The sequence below is a fragment of the Trichomycterus rosablanca genome, chromosome 2 (assembly GCF_030014385.1).
Source record: "Trichomycterus rosablanca isolate fTriRos1 chromosome 2, fTriRos1.hap1, whole genome shotgun sequence".
NCBI classification, from domain to species: domain Eukaryota; kingdom Metazoa; phylum Chordata; class Actinopteri; order Siluriformes; family Trichomycteridae; genus Trichomycterus; species Trichomycterus rosablanca.
In genome coordinates this window covers 26,802,427-26,823,140 of record NC_085989.1, presented here as the reverse complement: position 1 = coordinate 26,823,140, position 20,714 = coordinate 26,802,427, and the positions used below count along the sequence as shown (strand labels likewise).

The following is a 20,714-nucleotide window of genomic DNA, read 5'->3' as shown; positions in this document are numbered from 1 at the left end:
GTAATTTAATTTGTGAACATGAGATTAAGGCACTAATATAAGAAATACTATTATAAGAAATGATTATGTACTTTCATCAGCTTACTACTTACTACTTTTACATATGCACTTTTCCAAAAAATCTACAGCCAATCTACTGAATATGTAAAAGTGGTTTAAGTAAACATTTCATTCCCAAGTGGCACCACTTAATGTTATCAACCACTTTCTACCAGGTCCAGTGGCAAAACAAAGCTGTTGAATGATTACTATTTAATATGCATCATTGTGTAATCTAGTGATAGGATGGGATGCTTCAGCCATTTAGACTCCATTTATTACATGTCATTATCAAGGGCAGGATACTTATTAGCTTGAAAATAATTGTGAGCATAATTGTTTCTGAGAAATTGGTAAAGCATTAGCTTCGGTTAAGGTTTTTCTTGGAAGTGGAGTTCATGTGGGCACGTGGGCAGTGGTGGCTCAGTGGTTAAGGTACTGGATTAGCAAATGGAAAGTTGCTGGTTGGGCCCTTTTGTGTAATTCACTTTAGACAAAAGCACTTATTAAATGCCAAAAAAATGTAAATGTTGTCTGAATTTAACTCAGAGTGATCAGTCCTACAAAATATGGTAAAAAATGTCAGATAAAAGAGGTGTTGATTTACTCTTAGAACAACATATTCTTTAGTATTTTTGTTCCTACATGATCTAATGTCTGAAATTTACATAAATTCTGGTATATATTATATACATATATATATATACAGTATATATATGCAGTAAAGTAAAATACAATAAAATAATATGCTATACTTGTTTTTGTTTTTTACAATAGACATTTTCTCAAAGAAATTTCACAGAATCCAGAACCAACAGACCAACAACCCCTGTTGAGCAAAGCAAGGGTGACAGTGGCAAGAAAATAACTCTTAAAATTACTTAAACTAACTTAAAATTAGAGAGAAACCTTGAGAGGAACCAGACCCACCTTCTTTGGGTGGCATGGAGACCACATTTTAATTAAAGATTATTAGTGAATAATATATTTTTATGTCTTTAAAAAAATCTTTCTATTTGCAATGTGTTTTTGTGTTATTATGTGCGTTTTGCTGTCTAACCAGTAAAATTGTAGAATTTATGCTGATATGAATGCTTAGCAAATGGCTTGAAAAGGTTGCTCACCACAGTGAAAACTGGAGCATAAACACCCAAGAGCACAGTACTAAAACGACTGTACTGCTCTAATGCATTAAGTGGACAAGGAGATTAAATGGCATAATGAACCAGTTTTCTCTGACCTTTATGAATCATTGTATAGTAATTAATAATATGTGTTACATTTGGAGGAACCGAATGGCCTTAACAAAAGATGCATAACTTTTTGTAAATAGCACAAAACCTATACTGCTGCACAGTTAAAAAGGGTTATACATTGAGTCTTTTTTCCTCATATCTGGATCTAAAAGAATTTGTATTCAAAGGAAGCCGAAGGATGTCTTCAACTCACAGTGTCCACTGTCAGGTCAACATAATTGTATGAGGAATTGTAAGGCCCAGGGATTGCCTATTTTTATTTTTTTATTTTTTTGGGTTGAATGTTTGTTTGGTTATATATAATCTACTGTACAATTATTTCATTAAATTTATGTACTAGTGCCTGTACGTCAGAAATAGCATCCACATTGTAGAGCATGTTGTTTAAAATAATAACTGGATATTTATCTTATGCTACCACAGTGCCATTTATTCTAATCCTTATTCTGGAGGTGTTTAGTTTTTTTCCCTTCAACAGTCAAATAATCAGTGACCTGCTGATTTTTTAATTGAAAGAGTTAAACAAGTGAAGATTATAAATTGAACTGTGCATCTCATTTTGTTCCTTCAAGGCAAGTGATCTTTATTCAACAGCAGCAATTAGCATTATGTTTAAATAATGCCATGAGAATAATTTGTCAGAGCAAGATCTCATCTGAAAGTTGTACTACATGCCTTAGAAGTGCTAAAATATTAGTCTGCTATACATACAAAACAAATACATTGTTTTTAAATGACATTGGTGCAGCAGTTAGGCTTTAGGTTTACTTAGGCTTCTTAATTGTTTAATTTTTTTTTTTAATTCTTAACATACTTTTATTCATCAGTAACATGCCAATGAGTACACTGAGTCTGACTACCTGAAAAGTGTGTGTAAATTAGGTATGTGTGTGTGATAAGTGATTGTGTGATGCCTTGTTTTGTTTGGCATCATGTCCAGATAGTGTTCCTACATTGCTCAAAGTGTTCCTAAAGCTTCAGACCCACTGTGATGATAACCAGGACAAGGCTGTATAGAATAAACTACCCAGCAAATATTGAAACACTATGCAGCCCAAAAAAAACCCAAAAACTACATTTAAAGCTAAACTGACCAGAATAGACACCTGCACACTAAACAGCTTTGCTACTAATGGATAAATATGCAGCTGCAGTTATGATGGGGTACAGTTAGAAAAATATGTGGTTTATATGTAACAAGTAAATAAACTAAAGTATGTTTACATAAAATAACCTTACAGCTGTGTGTGCAGATGGTAGATTTATATTTAATTATGCATATCATGTAAGTGATTAAATGAATGCAGCATCTGGAGCAAAGTATTTGCCCAAAGGCAACCTTAAAGACATTTTTAATAATTGGTTGAATTTAATGACCCAATTTAAACATGTGAAAACAAAGAAAGAATACCAATACAGACAGCTCTTACTATGAAAATGATTACATAGTTTTATTTTCAACATAAATCTGATTTGGCAAAGTTTACAGTTTTTACGCTTAATGAAACCCGCCTTATTTTTATTACAGTTTGGAACCAACACTGAACACACTGATAAGTGCACCTTCTAATGGCTAGGCTGTTTGACCATGTCTTTGTGTTTCTGTGAATTAACTGACTAATCTGTTATGGTCTAGGGTGGATTTTAGTCAATGTAAATATAAAAAGTGTAGACCACAACATACCACTGGACTTAATATTTCTAAAGGTTTTGTGAAGGCACTTGGACAGACAAGAAAATTGATTTCTATGCTGTAGGATGGTACTTTTTTTTTTTTTCTTTATCTGTAGATGAGCCACTCTGGTACTGGGTATTGTGTTAGGACTGTTTCTAACACGCTCAACTGGATTATAATATTATATATTATAATTTTACATATATTAGTGCATTATATGTTTTGGAAAGTCAGGTATCAAAAATAAAAGTATTGATATTAGAGGGAACATAAGGAAATCAGTACAATCAACTATGGTTAATGGTTGTGGCCCACTGTTATAAAAGAACACTCAAATAATACAGAAGAAAATGTGCCGACATTGTAGAATATAAAAAGAGCTAATGTCAGAATCTAGAAGCCTGTTGCTTCATTACATGGAGATGCAAGAACTTTAATGACCAGGCTGGACTACATAGTGAATCAACTTTTTTTATATAAACTAAGGCAGATTGGAGTCCCTTTATTTGCCAATAAAAGTCTTTATTCACATATCCCAGTTTCATTGGAAGCTGGGAACATAGCCTAGATGCAGCCATTGTACGGCACCCCTGGATCCAGGTAGATTAAGGGCTTTGCACAAGAGCCCAACAGTGACTGCATGGCAGAGCCAGGATACGAACCCACAGCTCTACCTACTAGGCTACCACTAGTAAGGCCTTATATACACATTTTTTTGCAACACTGCAAAAGAAGTTTAGCACACCAACAGCTCTAACTAACCATAGAATTATTTTTATTAACTATATTATACTAGCATTATACAGTCATTATTTTTATTTATTTATTTATTAGGATTTAAACGTCATGTTTTACACACTTTGGTTACATTCATGATAGGACAGGTAGGTACTTATTACACAAGATTCATCAGTTAACAAGTTTAATGTCAAACACAGTCATGGACAATTTTGTATCTCCAACTGACCCCACTTGCATGTCTTTGTACTGTGGGAGGAAACCCACAGGGAGAACATGCAAACTCCATACAGAAAGGACCTGGGGATCACCTGAGGATCTTCTTGCTGTGAGGCGACAGGGCTACCCACTAAACCACCGTGCCGATACAGTAATTAAGAATAGGTTAGAGTAGCTGGACATATCAGGAGAACTTTTAATTGATACATTTTTAATTTAATTGAAATAAACAGTAAATTAACTTAGTCATGTCATTTAGTTTTGCATATTGATTAGTTATTTTAATTTTAGGAGTTAATAACAACAAAAATAAATAACTGATTTTATTAAAATTAACTTTTGAGAGTAAACTTGTTGTGAATTAACAGTACATATTCATAAAGCTTTACCCAAGTGTTGACACAAGCATACTTATTAACGATTAACACCACTATTAGCATCCAGCTATCTTCTACATATACTCTTGTCAGTCTTCATCAGTGCACTTAAATATATTCCTCCAATCAAATCACCAATTCCTGAAATAGCAGCAGCTGCAGATGACAAGTTTAATTGTGAGTTATTGAACATTAGTCCACAGTTATTCACAGAAAAGTAGAAGAGAATACATGCTGTCACTCAGAGTGGACACAAAATAAAGTCCTGAGAGAAATATTTTGTTAGTCAAATAAACGGTCATAAATAAAATAAAAGGTCATAAAATAAGAACAAATTCCATGTTAATGTATTAAATTGTGCCTGCAATTTGTGTGAATAATAAAATAAGTATTATTAGACTATGAAGAGGTTTCACAGGATCAGAGGTAAACAGGTGACCACTTAAATGAACAGGAAATAGAATCCGATCCGAAATAAGAGTGTGTGATGATTGCTACCTGGAGACTTTGCTATAAGTACAAATAGTCCCGATCGAGTCAAAGATTTGGAAATCACAAAGTTAATTAAAAGCCCTGAGCAAAAGAGACTAGATCTAAGCATGATGGCACATGGGTATGTGTGTGTGTGTGTGTACAGCAGTGTTGGAAACCTCTGAGGCTTACATAGTTTAATGTTATTTGTGGTTGGCACTGGGGCAACAGTTGCACTGCACAGTAGAATGGGTCCTGGGAACTTGAATTCCTTTGTTCCTTCCAGACACTGTTTATGAGAAGCCTCACATGTTCACCCTGTTTACATGGCTCCTCTAGGTGTAACGTGTAGGTGTCCCAATACTTGTCCATTAGTGTGTGTATGTATATATGTATATAATATTTGTATTACATTTCTTGCATTGGCAAGGGGTGTTTGATTCTAGATGTGTTTAGATTCTTTCCACATCTGGCATTTTGCATTTGTGGTGTTGCAAGTTTTCTTTAAGAGAACAGGAATTGATTAAGTTTTTGCTTACCATCTTACACACCTCCATCTTGCAAGTATTTTTATTCTACTGACCATGCTGAGCAAAATTTATGACTTTTCCTTTTATTTAAAACTGAATGCAGGACTGTTTCTGTTGAATTTACTTTTTGTAATACAAATCAATAATTACTAAAACCAAATAATAATTCATGGTTTAGTGGATAAAACTCTGGATTACTGACAAACTTCAAATGAGTTTGAATTCTAGCTCTGAGCAAGGAACTTAACCTCATCTGATTAGTATAACTCAGTTTAATTAATACAGTATTATATACTAATTGTAATAAATAAGGGTTAAAAAATAAACACTTCTGATCTAAGCAACACACCATTCAACATTTTTTTTTGCTATCAGTCCTTATTAAAAGATTGAGTCAGATTAATGAATCCAGGAATCAGAAGCACCAGGTTAGTTCAGTGGTTTGAGCTTACAGGTGCTGGGTATTATCAGAAGGCTCAGACAGTTCGCAGAGGGTGAGAGAGGCCAAGCAGTAAGATGTTATCATAACTCCATGAGCCTTTACACTGACTTATGGAGTTGAGATTAATCTAAAAAGTTGGACTCCTGGCAACTCAGTGACTCTAAAATCTCTTTGGGCCATCTTTACTCCAGTTTTTACTCTTTAGTCACAAAGTTTAATAATATCACAGTTGTGAAAAGAGTTTTAGTTTGTTAATAGTGCCTGACCTTGCAGATGTTCCATTCATTGCATGGGGAAATTTTCTCCAGGCCACCCAAGAAGGATGGGTCCCTGCTGAGTCTGGTTCCTCTCATGTTTTACACACTTTGGTTACATTCATGATAGGACAGGTAGTTACTTATTACACAAGATTCATCAGTTCACAAGTTTAATGTCAAACACAGTCATGGACAATTTTGTATCTTCAACTGGCCCCACTTGCATGTCTTTGTACTGTGGGAGGAAACCCATGCAGACACTGGGAGAACATGCAAACTCCATACAGAAAGGACCTGGGGATCACCTGGGGATCTTCTTGCTGTGAGGCGACAGTGCTACCCACTAAGACACCATGCCGATACAGTAATTAAGAATAGGTTAGAGTAGCTGGACAAATGTGAAAAGATTTTTTGTTTTTAGTTTGTTAACAGTGCCTGACCTTGCAGATGTTCCATTCATTGCATGGGAGAATTTTCTCCAGGCCACCCAAGAAGGATGGGTCCCTGCTGAGTCTGGTTCCTCTCAAGGTTTCTTCCTGTAATTTTAAGGAAGTCACCCTTGGCTTGCTCAACAGGGGTTTTGGTCTGTCGGTTCTGGATTCTGTAAAGTTGCTTTAAGACAATGTCTATTGTGAAAAGCACTATACAAATAAATTCGACTACTCTTAGGAATGCCTTGTAGTGGAATGTCCAACAAACATATCAGCTGTCAACATAGTTGAAACATGGCCACAAAGCGAATAAACTTGTAGATGCCACTTATTTATTAGGCACAACTAACTCATCCTGCAATAATTGACATTTTATCTAGTACACTTATGTTACAATTAACATATAGCTACATTACAGACTGTCTATAGTAACATTAATCTATTTCATTTAATCTCCTATTCAGCCGGATTTACCTTGCACCTTACATAGCCCTCTAAAAAAGTACCAATTCCCTCCAGCTCTGTAACTAATGCCTCTGCAGATCATGCAGATTTACTAAAGCCTATTTCACATTTGCATTTTTTGTATATTCCACCTGTGCAGCTGAGTCATATTCACAGAAGCAGAAGAATAAAGTGAAAGATTCTGACAAAAAAAAAAGATCAGGGTAGCCTGACATTTGATGGAAGGGGCTGGATGTTTAGCAGGCTGGGTGGATTCACCACTGTTTCAAGTTTCCTCCTTTTGGAGCTATTGTTTCTTTTTGTGGTTTGAATTTTTATTTTATTTCTTTATGTTAAGGGATAAGGATAAGTGACAATTTACAGGGCTGAATAAAATCAAGCCTAGCCATTTCAGTTAGCAAAATTTGCATCCGTTAAGATAAAAAAAAAAAAGATTTAAAAATGACCATGTTTTCTGACTGATACCGCACTGAATGAAAACATATAGGCTGTTATTTAAAAATGAATAATGACATTTTCAGATGAAAGCATTCTTGGCATTTAAGCAATAAGCAAGCAGAATGCTAGTTCAGGGTCATGGTCGAAATGAGCAAGCCTACTGTTTCTAGAGGAAAACTGGCTCTCACCTAAATAGGGTAAGGGGACTCAGGGCAGACAGAGCAAAGGCCTGCGTGAGCTAAATATCAAAGGTTCCTGAAAGCTGCTTATCTTTCTAACTACATACAAGCAGTATGTACAGTAACAGTTTGCTATGGACAAGACATCCATACATTTATCTGAATCCATATCTGAACATTCTATGTTCCAACACTCTAATGAGCTCAGATATAATGTACATACTGACAAACAACTTGAGGACAGAAGTTTCATCATTGTATGAAAGGATTATGAAGAAATCATTCTTTATGTTAAAAATGAGTTTCTTTCTGACTATAATGACAAGGGGAAATGTTTTAAAGGTTAAATCATATGATCTAGCGACTTAAGACCAAAAAAATTATAATCTAACAGGTTTATTAAATAAATGCATTATGGGATGTTTTTTTTTTTCTTTTATTCCATAGAATACCTTTAAAACAGTGACATGCAGGTCTGGGCACCCCTGGTCAAAATTTCTGTTGCTGTGAGTAGTTTGGTGAGTAAATAATTAACTGAAACATTCTTTTTTTCTTATATTTAAGTAAGACTAGCGTATTTTATTTTTATTATTTTGTGCAATTTTAGAGTAAAAAAGTGAGGGGCACGATGCAAAAGTTTGGGCACTTTAAGCCATAGCAAGCTAATTAACTCAAATCTGTGGTTCACACTCATTGTTAAGAACAGCCAGGTAGCCAAAAAACCCAAAGCTTTATAAATACTCTCACTCATTAAACCTTGTCCCAACAATCAGCCCTTAGGCAGCTGCCTAGCACTGAAAATTAAAATAATTGATGCCTACAAAGCAGGAGAAGACTATAATAAGCTAGTAACACATTTTCAGGTAGTTATTTCCTCAGGCCTTCATGTAATTAAGAAATGGCAGTTTAACAGGAATAGTGGCAGTTCAATTGACTTTCAGACGAAACTGTGGATAGGATGCCAGAAAAGCCAGTCAAAACCCCAGTTTGACTGCAAACCTGCAACAACACCACCTGCACAAACATAACAAATATATGAAGTATTTCTAACTAAAATATCGTCTTTACGGCTTTAAGTAATTGAAAAAAAATGTGACTGTGATGTAGCTAGTCAAGTGCATGTTTGCACAGTAATGTTGGAGGAATGGGTGATTTGGGTCATCAATTGAATGAATTACACATTCACTATTATTATTATTAGTAGTAGTAGTATTAGTAGTAGTAGTAGTAGTAATAGTGGTAGTAGTAGTGGTAGTAAAAGTATTCAGTGGATTCTAAAAGTATTCAGACCCCTTGACTTTTGCACACTTTAGTGTGTTGTGGATTTGTTTTTAATTACAATGTTTCAATTTCCTCCCATTATTTACACTTCATAACCCATAACAATATAAAATATGCTTATAGTATTTATATAAAGTAATTCAAAAATAATTAAAAGAAATAAAAAAAAAATTACAAAAAAAACCCTGAAATGTCTTATTTACCAAAGTATTCAGACTTTGCTGTGGCACTTAAAACTGTTATCAGGTACATCGTGTTTGCTTTAATGATCTAAAACCTGCATGGTGTCCACCTGTTCGATTATAAATTGATGGGACATAGCTAAGCCATGAGGTCCAGGACACTGTCTGTATATATCAGTGATTAAATAGTGGCAATGCATGGATCAGAGCAAGAATATAACACAATATCTGAGGCTGGTGTTCCAAAGATCACAGTGTACTTAGTAATTGTAAAATGGAAGAAGCTTGGCACAACCTTGAACTTTACTAGAGTTCATCCAAATCCAAAAGACTTTCCTAGAATCCAACCAAATTGGGCATCTGGGTAAGATCAGCCTTGGTCAGGGAGGCAAGAATAAGCTCCAGAGATCCTGCGCAGGGTAAAACCTGTCCGATTAATTATTATAATTTTTTATTTTTATATTTGAACCACATTAATTATGCCTTTATGGCATAAGTGGGAAGATTAAAGTCACTATAAAGGAATTATAAGAGCTCACTTGAATTTTGCTGAACAGCATGTAATGAACTCTGGCAACATGAGGAACAAATGCTATGGCCTGATTAGATGAAAATTGAACACTTAGAGAAGATGGCAGTTTCCAGACACTCGCCATCTAATCTGATGGAGCCTAAGAGGATCTGCCATTGCAAATGGGATAAAACTGCACAAATCTAAATGTGCAAAGCTTGTACAGACTGATCCAAGAACACCTGCAGCTGTAATTTCTATCAAAAGAAATACTATACTTTTGGATATTAAAGATTTAGATTGTACTTATTAATTTTGTATTCTGAATAAAATGACATCCATTCAAAATCAAATCAACAATGTATGCAAGAAGCAATGGCTCTGAATACACTGCATACCTATTTATTAAGATAATGTGAGGTTTAAGAAGCAACATACATTGTATATAGAAACTGAAAGCATTCATACTGTTGTTTTTGGTCTTAGATTAATGGGTGTTGTGCTAGATTTGTTGTGCTAGACTTTGGATGAGAGGTGACATTTCTTAAGACATTAATTTTAAATGGCTAAAGGCAATTCTCCTATTGGTGAAAGCATGATGACAAGGTAAATTATGTTGAAAATTCCATTTAACATCAGTGGATTACCTATTACCATGAGAGGCAGGAGTGCATTTCTGACAAATGGCCAAAAAGCAAAATGAAAAAAGGGAAAATAATCTGGTTAAAAAATTCATAATGGTTTTCCTATAGCAGGTTCCCACACCCCCACTTCTTATATTTAGAATTAACAGCAATGTTTGTAATGTGAACATTTTTAATGCTGTAATTAGTGAAGCAAATCACACACAATGACAAAAAAGATATTTATAGTTTTTTAGAGACATAGTGGAATCAATCAGCATTTTAGCAAGGTTAATAAATCATACTCAAATTATGAACTTGTCCTAAAGAAACTGAGGTGGTTATACCTACGAGCAGCACATCCCGGTGAACAATGTTCCAGTGAGCAAAGCTCATTAAAATAAATAAAAAATAATGCTAATCAATCTTTACAGTTCTTAGTATACCTCCGTGTAAAAAAATAATACACAATAAAAGATGACATGCTCTTTGCCAGGCTACAAAGTCCTTGGACATCACTTTTTTCATAATTTCTATTCATTTTGCCTAACAGCATTAGGCATACCAGGCTAATGATACAACATCCGTACAGTCTCCTACAAAAACACATCAGTGTCATGACACTAAAACTCCAAATAATTATTTTAAGCAAACATCAAGCATAATAATGTATCTAATTACACAAGTATTCTGTTTACAGATATGTTCTACAGACTAGGTCTGTTCAGCTTTGATGAGGTGTTCAGTGGGAGAGGAGCTCATTCTTAACATCGACTAATATAATTATGATATGTGCTATATACAATGTCTTTTGACCCGCCAAGTAGTCCTGCTCCCATTTAATGAGCATGCATGAGTTATATTAGATACAAGGTGATGTAATAAAATAGACCAATAAAGCCATGCAGAGGCTTCTTACCTTCATAATAGATTTTAAATCCATGAGCACTCACAGCAAAGTCACTGGTGAGCCGCAGGGAAAAGACAGACCCTGTACTCGTGACTGGAGGTGGGATTTGGAAACCTGTTATCCTGTAGAAAGAACACAAAATGATACAATTTTATCTCTTTTATCTTACTGTAAAAACACCATGGGATGGACTACAGTCAGTAATTGTAGAACTACAAAATGCTTCTATATGGTAAGTGGAGCTGATAAAATGGACAGTGAGTGTAGAAACAAGGAGGTGGTCATAATGTTATGCCTCATCAGTGCAGCTTCAGCTGTAAAAAAAAAGAACAATTAAGGGGCACCACAGTCAGCACATCAGTCTAGTATCCTATCCCATCAACTCAAAGTGTGCAAGCTCTCAGGTTTAAGCTCTCAAGCTCTAGTCTCAGTGGTGCTACCCATCTGGCCAAGTGCTTCACAGTCAAAATTGGCCATGTTTGAGGAGGATGGTTTCTCTTTAGTGCCGCCTCAACAGCGACGCCTGTCTGGTTAAGATGCTGACTTGAGTACTGAGACACACACTATGACTCTGGGTACATGGTACAGCTCTGTAAGAATCTGTTGCTGTCTGGCGTAAAGAACAGACTACCCACATTGTCTGTGTCTAAAAAGGACTTTTAGCAAAATTTTTAATATGCTAAAATGTAACAATGAACCACACAACAATAAAACTACATCCCAATTTATCATGCATTAAAGAACATTTGGAAATATGTGCATGATTACAAGCCCACCCATCAACCACCATCACACATCAATGATTGCTACTAGTTGTGTGAAATCTTTCCATCCCATCAGCAACAGATCTGATAATACAATATTGTTTCATTTATTTGTAGCATTAATATCTAAAACATAATTAATTTTGATGTGTTCATTTATTTAATAAAGACATAATATTTAAATATGTATATTTAATAACAAAAACATAAGTAAATACTTGAATGCTTGTTTTCCCTCACTGTACATGTATTTTTTGATGAAGCTGTTGTGATAAATGAAACCTCTTGCAGTAAGTCCATGAGTAAGGCTAAAGCTAGGGGCTGTTTTCTGTTGCATGATCTTAAAACACCTAAACACTGCCAATTAAAAATAATTTGTTCCCTTTGGTCATTTCTGAACATTCTCTAAATCAGCCCTGGCAACATGCTCACTATTTTCTAATTCAGCTTATTCCTACGCCTAGCTAATAGTCCATATCAACATCTGCCCACACAAGTCTATTTAAAGATGTTACATATTGGAGGCACTATTAGGCAAAAATAGAAATGCATATAAACTTAGTAGGGCCTGTGAAAACATATTCTAACTACATAGACATGACTGGTCAGGAATAGGCTTTAAAAAAGTTGGTACAATACCACAGTGACCAGGTTAGAAATGACCTACGGCACTTGATTAAATAATAAAAAAGTAATACTTTCTGCTTAAAGGTTAGGTTGAGTTGGGTGGTAAGACTGAAGGAAATATAATATTAAATGTCTACCAGTAAAATGTGGATCTAGCATTTTTACTGTAGTGCTTACATAGAACAATATAGTGTTAGCATACCTTTAGCAAATCTTTATTTATTTGGCCAAAACTTTACACAGCTTCAATCTTACAGTAACAAAAACATATCTAGCTTTTTTACCCTTGTAAAGGAAAACATACTAATATTATAAAACCTAAAGAAATGTGTCCAGTCCAGTGCTGCATTAACAAGAAGCAATAACAAATGCTAAAAACAAACAGATAATCTTTCAAAAGTTTCAAAGATCAGGCTATTAGTGCTAAAACTGCCAAATCAAGCCAAACTTTGAGAGCATATACGTAGGTTTTAGTTCTCTTTTCCAGTACAGTAAAGCTGGTAGCTTACAAGCATTGCTGGTAGATTCTGAATACACATCATGCTGTACTAACATGACAAATGAATACATCATGTTGATGCCAGTACAATTGTCAGTATTAATTCACACAGAGAATATGGTTTGAGTTGTGAATTTCTCAATTATGTGTGAAAATAAACAACAACAAAATAAAATAATTAGAGCTTTTTGACAAATGCCATGAATGCCAATGTGAAAGCAGCCTAATAATATTGGGTGTTGAAAGCAAACAAATGAATCATATCTGATTTAGCCAGTCTTTTGCCAAAGCCTGTCTAGCATGTCAAATAACGTCTCCCTCCATGTACCGAAAATGGTTCAACTGTCCCTGATAAGCCCGAACTTGCAAATAAATACTTGTACAAGTTTATACAAATTAAAAATCAATAATAATTTATTTACATTTGAAAATAATAAGTTGTGCCACAATGAATGCTGGGATTGCCTTGATCACTAAGGATGCTTTCGATGCTCCCTCGTTCTTGAGTCAAAATAACATTGAAATTTTAAGATACCTTAGTAGACAGCTTATTAAGGCATCTAGGATTTCGAACAGCCTCCTTCTCAGGAGCACGCATAGGATGACGTAAAATGCTGTCTATGTAGAGAGCTCACTAGGTTTTCGAACACACCCAATGTCATGCTTACGGTATATGTAGAACACTAGTAAACTGTTTCTAGGTATAAACAAGTGAGTAAGTGAATTTGTGATGTTCTTCAATGAACTGGTGCCCTGTCCAGGTTCCTGTCTTGCACCTACCATGTCTGTGGCCAGGATTTTTAAAATAAATACATGAATTAATATAACTTAATTAATAATTTTAAAGTGATATTATAAAGGAAGCCAGGTTAATTCTGTATATACATTTCACCTAATGTGCTCATTACTATTGGTTTATTTCCTATGATGAAATAATGTTTTCTCTTTATTTCCTTTATCTCTCTCTCAGAAAAAACTCTGCTGGTGTGACAGCTGCCTATTAAGTAGCATATATAAAGCGGAAACAAAGAAGTTCAAAACACGTTTCTGGTGACCTGTGTTTTACACTGAATGCATGAAACAGGCTAGACAGGCTATTGCATTGAATAAGTAAAAACCCATGATTTAACGGTACTTTACTGGCAGTATAGCAAATTGAAACGTTCAGTTAGACCATTTGAATTTTCTTTGTAGTAAAAGTCAACACAAAGCACCAAGATAATTGGATTCAAGTGACTGAGTGTATAATACATTAAAAATATTATTATTTGTTCTGTGCTGATCACGAATGTCTTTAAAGGAGATTTAAAGCCCACAAACACTGAATGGGAGATAATTTTACAATAGGGAATTCTAATAGTAAACAGGTACTTTGTTATGTCTTGTTGTTTTAGAACATTTGTACTCTAGGGGCATACAATACCAATTAATGGATTTAAGCTCTAGGTTCCATTATGCAAGGTTTGCATTCTTTGCAAAGGTTTACATGTCAATAGGAGTGTGAAAATCACCCCTGACTGTATCAAGCTGACCCAGTTTAGGCTAGAGTCTTATCACCACTCAAACGGAGAAGGTAAGGAAAGAAATAAAAAAGTAAAAGCTGTCCAAATCACGGCAGAATTAAATGTGCACCTCAACTCTCCTGTTTCCACCAGAACTGTCCGTCGGGAGCTCCACAGGGTCAATATACACGGCCGGGCTGCTATAGCCAAACCTTTGGTCACTCGTGCCAATGCCAAACGTCGGTTTCAATGGTGCAAGGAGCGCAAATCTTGGGCTGTGGACAATGTGAAACATGTATTGTTCTCTGATGAGTCCACCTTTACTGTTTTCCCCACATCCGGGAGAGTTACGGTGTGGAGAAGCCCCAAAGAAGCGTACCACCCAGACTGTTGCATGCCCAGAGTGAAGCATGGGGGTGGATCAGTGATGGTTTGGGCTGCCATATCATGGCATTCCCTTGGCCCAATACTTGTGCTAGATGGGCGCGTCACTGCCAAGGACTACCGAACCATTCTGGAGGACCATGTGCATCCAATGGCGGTGCCGTGTATCAGGATGACAATGCACCAATACACACAGCAAGACTGGTGAAAGATTGGTTTGATGAACATGAAAGTGAAGTTGAACATCTCCCATGGCCTGCACAGTCACCAGATCTAAATATTATTGAGCCACTTTGGGGTGTTTTGGAGAAGCGAGTCAGGAAACGTTTTCCTCCACCAGCATCATGTAGTGACCTGGCCACTATCCTGCAAGAAGAATGGCTTAAAATCCCTCTGACCACTGTGCAGGACTTGTATACAGTGTATCACAAAAGTGAGTACACCCCTCACATTTCTGCAGATATTTAAGTATATCTTTTCATGGGACAACACTGACAAAATGACACTTTGACACAATGAAAAGTAGTCTGTGTGCAGCTTATATAACAGTGTAAATTTATTCTTCCCTCAAAATAACTCAATATACAGCCATTAATGTCTAAACCACCGGCAACAAAAGTGAGTACACGCCTTAGTGAAAGTTCCTGAAGCGTCAATATTTTGTGTGGCCACCATTATTTCCCAGAACTGCCTTAACTCTCCTGGGCATGGAGTTTACCAGAGCTTCACAGGTTGCCACTGGAAAGCTTTTCCACTCCTCCATGACGACATCACGGAGCTGGCGGATATTCGAGACTTTGCGCTCCTCCACCTTCCGCTTGAGGATGCCCCAAAGATGTTCTATTGGGTTTAGGTCTGGAGACATGCTTGGCCAGTCCATCACCTTTACCCTCAGCCTCTTCAATAAAGCAGTGGTCGTCTTAGAGGTGTGTTTGGGGTCATTATCAGGCTGGAACACTGCCCTGCGACCCAGTTTCCGGAGGGAGGGGATCATGCTCTGCATCAGTATTTCACAGTACATATTGGAGTTCATGTGTCCCTCAATGAAATGTAACTCCCCAACACCTGCTGCACTCATGCAGCCCCAGACCATGGCATTCCCACCACCATGCTTGACTGTAGGCATGACACACTTATCTTTGTACTCCTCACCTGATTGCTGCCACACATGCTTGAGACCATCTGAACCAAACAAATTAATCTTGGTCTCATCAGACCATAGGACATGGTTCCAGTAATCCATGTCCTTTGTTGACATGTCTTCAGCAAACTGTTTGCGGGCTTTCTTGTGTAGAGACTTCAGAAGAGGCTTCCTTCTGGGGTGACAGCCATGCAGACCAATTTGATGTAGTGTGCGGCGTATGGTCTGAGCACTGACAGGCTGACCCCCCACCTTTTCAATCTCTGCAGCAATGCTGACAGCACTCCTGCGCCTATCTTTCAAAGACAGCAGTTGGATGTGACGCTGAGCACGTGCACTCAGCTTCTTTGGACGACCAACGCGAGGTCTGTTCTGAGTGGACCCTGCTCTTTTAAAACGCTGGATGATCTTGGCCTCTGTGCTGCAGCTCAGTTTCAGGGTGTTGGCAATCTTCTTGTAGCCTTGGCTATCTTCATGTAGCGCAACAATTCGTCTTTTAAGATCCTCAGAGAGTTCTTTGCCATGAGGTGCCATGTTGGAACTTTCAGTGACCAGTATGAGAGAGTGTGAGAGCTGTACTACTAAATTGAACACACCTGCTCCCTATGCACACCTGAGACCTAGTAACACTAACAAATCACATGACATTTTGGAGGGAAAATGACAAGCAGTGCTCAATTTGGACATTTAGGGGTGTAGTCTCTTAGGGGTGTACTCACTTTTGTTGCCGGTGGTTTAGACATTAATGGCTGTATATTGAGTTATTTTGAGGGAAGAATAAATTTACACTGTTATATAAGCTGCACACAGACTACTTTTCATTGTGTCAAAGTGTCATTTTGTCAGTGTTGTCCCATGAAAAGATATACTTAAATATCTGCAGAAATGTGAGGGGTGTACTCACTTTTGTGATACACTGTATGTCATTTCCAAGACGAATTGACGCTGTACTGGCCGCAAAAGGAGGCCCTACACCATACTAATAAATTATTGTGGTCTAAAACCAGGTGTTTCAGTTATTTTGTCCAACCCCTGTAGCTGGACTCCCAAATATCACATCCATATGTTCTACTGTAGTGGAATAACTAACTACAAAACCATGGCCATCAACATTTCTGCTATAACAACTTCTACTTTTCTGAGAAGGTAATAAGACTGCAGGGATTCTTTTTCATTCAACAACAAAAGCAGGAAAGAAGTTAGACCCTGTTATTAGCAAATTTTTATAAAAAATTATTCCAGTTCAACTCTAACATGTTGGATTGAGATCAGGTCGCTGTTTCAAGAGTATCCACACATCCAAACCTTCAGAGAGGGAGTTCTTTTAATGCTAAAAGCATAAATTATTAAAGGAATATACTATATAGATACATAAAAGCCAAGTCTACAAGACCCTGGTGCTGTATGACACCCACAATACCTGCTGCATCACTGCTCTCCATTGTTACATAAAAATCCTATTGAATAAATAAAGCAATAAGCTTTATACAGGTATCATGGAAACTAGAGCTCTAGATAAGCTGACTGACATACTTCATGTACATAAACACATGAAGTATTTGTGAGTTATTTTTTTTAAATAATATGGGAGCATTTACTAAACATATTAGCATGGGAAACATTAAATATCCAGCTTTTTCAATCCAACCTTCTTTTATTGATTGGAAACATAACTACAAGTTTATCCATGAAGAATTATAATTTAACACTTGACTGATGCTTTAAAAAATATGTTAAAAGTAGACTCATTAAATTGTTTAGAGAGCTCAAGCTAGAGAAAAACACATTTGTTTGAGACAAAAAAATACCAGCAGTATACCACTTCTCTACAAACCCAGTCATCAATCAAAAGAAGAGGACAGTCATTGATTCTATGAAACCCCTGAGTGTTAGCCTAATTTAAGCTGGGAACTCACAGGGCCTTGGCTGTCAACAGAATAAGTGGGCCACACTTAATGGATTTAGGAGCGCCTCATCTGCTGCTGCAGTACACTACAACAGACTTCACTTGACTGTTGGGTGTTTGCAAGAAGACCTGAATTCTCAATAACGCTGAATTGATTCCCACACTCGCTATGCATTTTAAATAGCTTATAATACTGTTTGTTCTCAAGTGAGCTCTACATTAACACGAAGTCAAGAGAAATGATTCCATATAAACACTTTAAAACTAAATACAGTGGTGGATAGTAATGCACACAATTCTATTCGTAATAATTGTTTCCTTTTATTTACATTTTACATTTTCATTATTTATTTAATTTTATGAATTAAATAAATAATCAATTTTCATGATATTATATAACCCTAGGGGTTCTTTTTGTGCCATCATGTTTACTCCTCCAACAAACAAAAACTTTAATATGTCTCCGAACATTTAAGATAAATCAAATCTTGAAGACAGAGAACCGCTCACGCTTGGAATTTAACACACCATTTAACATAAATAAGAAATGGGATAAACAACCCCTGGCATCCTGCTACATTTATATCCTTAAAAAGTGCTTGCCTATCTTTTTGCTTCTTTCTTTTCTGCTGATGTGTAACTACTTTTCTCTGGCATTGTGCTATAGCAGGACACACCCTGCATACTGATAAACTAGCATTTCTGTTTTATGTGGTTGGACCAACAGTTACAGACAGTAATCAGGGATTAGAATAGAACCCTGAATATTGGTGGTAGGTAGTACATGCCTTATAAAATTACAGTTTACATTTGGGGTAGGAAAAAAAATTGTAAAGTGTTTGGTGTCAGCAATCCAGGTAAAAAAATATGATGCTAAAATAAAAACCTTTGTCTTGAACTAACTGTATCTTAATTAATAATTTAGAATTTGTTGATGGGGTGGGCATGTCCTAAGTAGCTAGTTGGTACTAGTTGATGGTAATTGCAGTTTTATTTATTGGGACCACAGCAGGAATAATTCTGTAAATGATTTAGCATTGTAAAGGCTGAACAATATTGGAATTATTAAAAGAGGCTAAGTAAGTAAACCCATTTAGAATTAAACAGTGATAGGTCACACCTTTACAACGTCAGCGTTTAAACATTGTGGCCCAAATATAATTTCCACATGTGCACAAGCATCAGCGCTTTCCAGAAGTGATTACAAATTTTTTTTTGTTTGTAAAATAATTCCAAGCTATGACTTTTAGTTGAATGCTGCATAATGCCTAGCTCACTCTACAAGATTTTTGCCCTGATTTTCGTTTGCTGTAACAGATGCGCCAGCTAATCGGCGTTCACTTGGGGCTCGAAAATCACTGTGTGAGAACTAGGGCTGAGCGGTATATCGCAAATATCGATATATTTGATATTACTTTTTACACAATGTTGAAAATGACCATATTCGATATATCGAGTATGTGTACAATACACAGGTTACCATTTGAGAACATTCAAAGCTGCGAGGAATGCTTTTCTTCGCGTATGAGCAGGTGGACGCGTGCATGCGCACACATGCAAATTGAATCACTGAATCAACGAGTCAAAAACGACTCTTTTCAAACAAATTATTCATTGAAATCGAATCAGGGAGATGTGCTCTTATCTATGGTAAAGAGTCATTCGTTTTGCTCACTCTATTTAATTATGGTGTCTTGCTCAAACAACTTAATTAATCAGGTCATTTGTTAAGAGATTCTGAGGTCAGGCCTTGATAAACAGATGTATACCAATCAGAGCTTCCGAATTCAGATTTTGGGTGGAATTTCAAGCTCTCTCTTCATTGGTTGTTGTGTAAGGGACAGTTTAGTGAACGAATTACCAGTTTCAGCTTTTTACCACGAAAGCCAAAAGTATAAATTATCTAAAACGGTTTTTGTTAATTATGTGGACAAAAACAGTTGGGTATGGATTTTATATATTCTGGAAATATTCTGGAAACATACAGTGTGAACTGTTCAAAGACTTGATCCAAGACTCAAGAAAAATATCCAGCATGCTAAATATCAGAAGCTGTCTGCAGTGGTGTATAAAGTACCTGAAGTCCATACTTGAGTAAAAGTACAAGTATCTTACCAGAAATGTACTTTGATAGAAGTAAAAGTCACCTTTTAGAATATTACTTGAGTAAAAGTCTAAAAGTATCTGATGATTAATGTACTTAAGTATCAAAAGTAATTTGATATTAAATGTAGTATTAAAAGTAGAAGTAAAAGTAAATGCTGTTAGTATAAACTGAAGCGGTCATTTTAAAAAATATGAAGATTGTTCTTTTAAGCCTGTAAACCACCTTAACAACTTTTTTCTTCCTTCCATCTGAACATGATTTGTGCCAATTCATGATTATAATCAGCTGTCCACATCACCTATTTGAAATCACATCATTATTCAGTTTTTTTTTTTTTTTTTTTTTTACCTTATTACTAGCCCTAATTTGTCCTGTTCCAACTTTTTAAGAATGTGTTGTGGGCCTAAAATGCATGTTTATGTATGTTAAGAATTGTAATGAAGTTGACCAGACAAAACACAAAATATTTTGGGTCCATATAAGATTAAAAAAGAGTCGATGTAAATGTAAAAAACACTGCATCTATTTTATTTACATTTTTTATAGTCACATTTTTTATTTAGGTTGTACATTCAAGTCATAGATACTGTATACATCCCAATAACCAAAAACAACTAAATTTTGGCAGAATTAATTTGAAGCAAAATTTTAACAAAACGTGGCACTTTTAGCACTTTAATGATCTGCTCAACCATTAGTTTAAATCGAAATATATGGGTAAAATAAGCTGTATTTAAATAATCTTTTTTGGGCCGTATCT

At 36.0% G+C, this 20,714-nt stretch overlaps 1 protein-coding gene across 1 annotated transcript in view; it reads right to left on the bottom strand.

Moving 5' to 3' along the window:
* Nucleotides 1–20,714, bottom strand: part of csmd3b (CUB and Sushi multiple domains 3b) — a 538,328-nt gene that overhangs the window by 379,323 nt on the left and 138,291 nt on the right. The window contains exon 3 of the mRNA XM_063013213.1: nucleotides 11,034–11,146. Within this exon, the coding sequence (XP_062869283.1) occupies nucleotides 11,034–11,146 (113 nt within the window). The remainder of the gene's footprint in view (nucleotides 1–11,033; nucleotides 11,147–20,714) is intronic.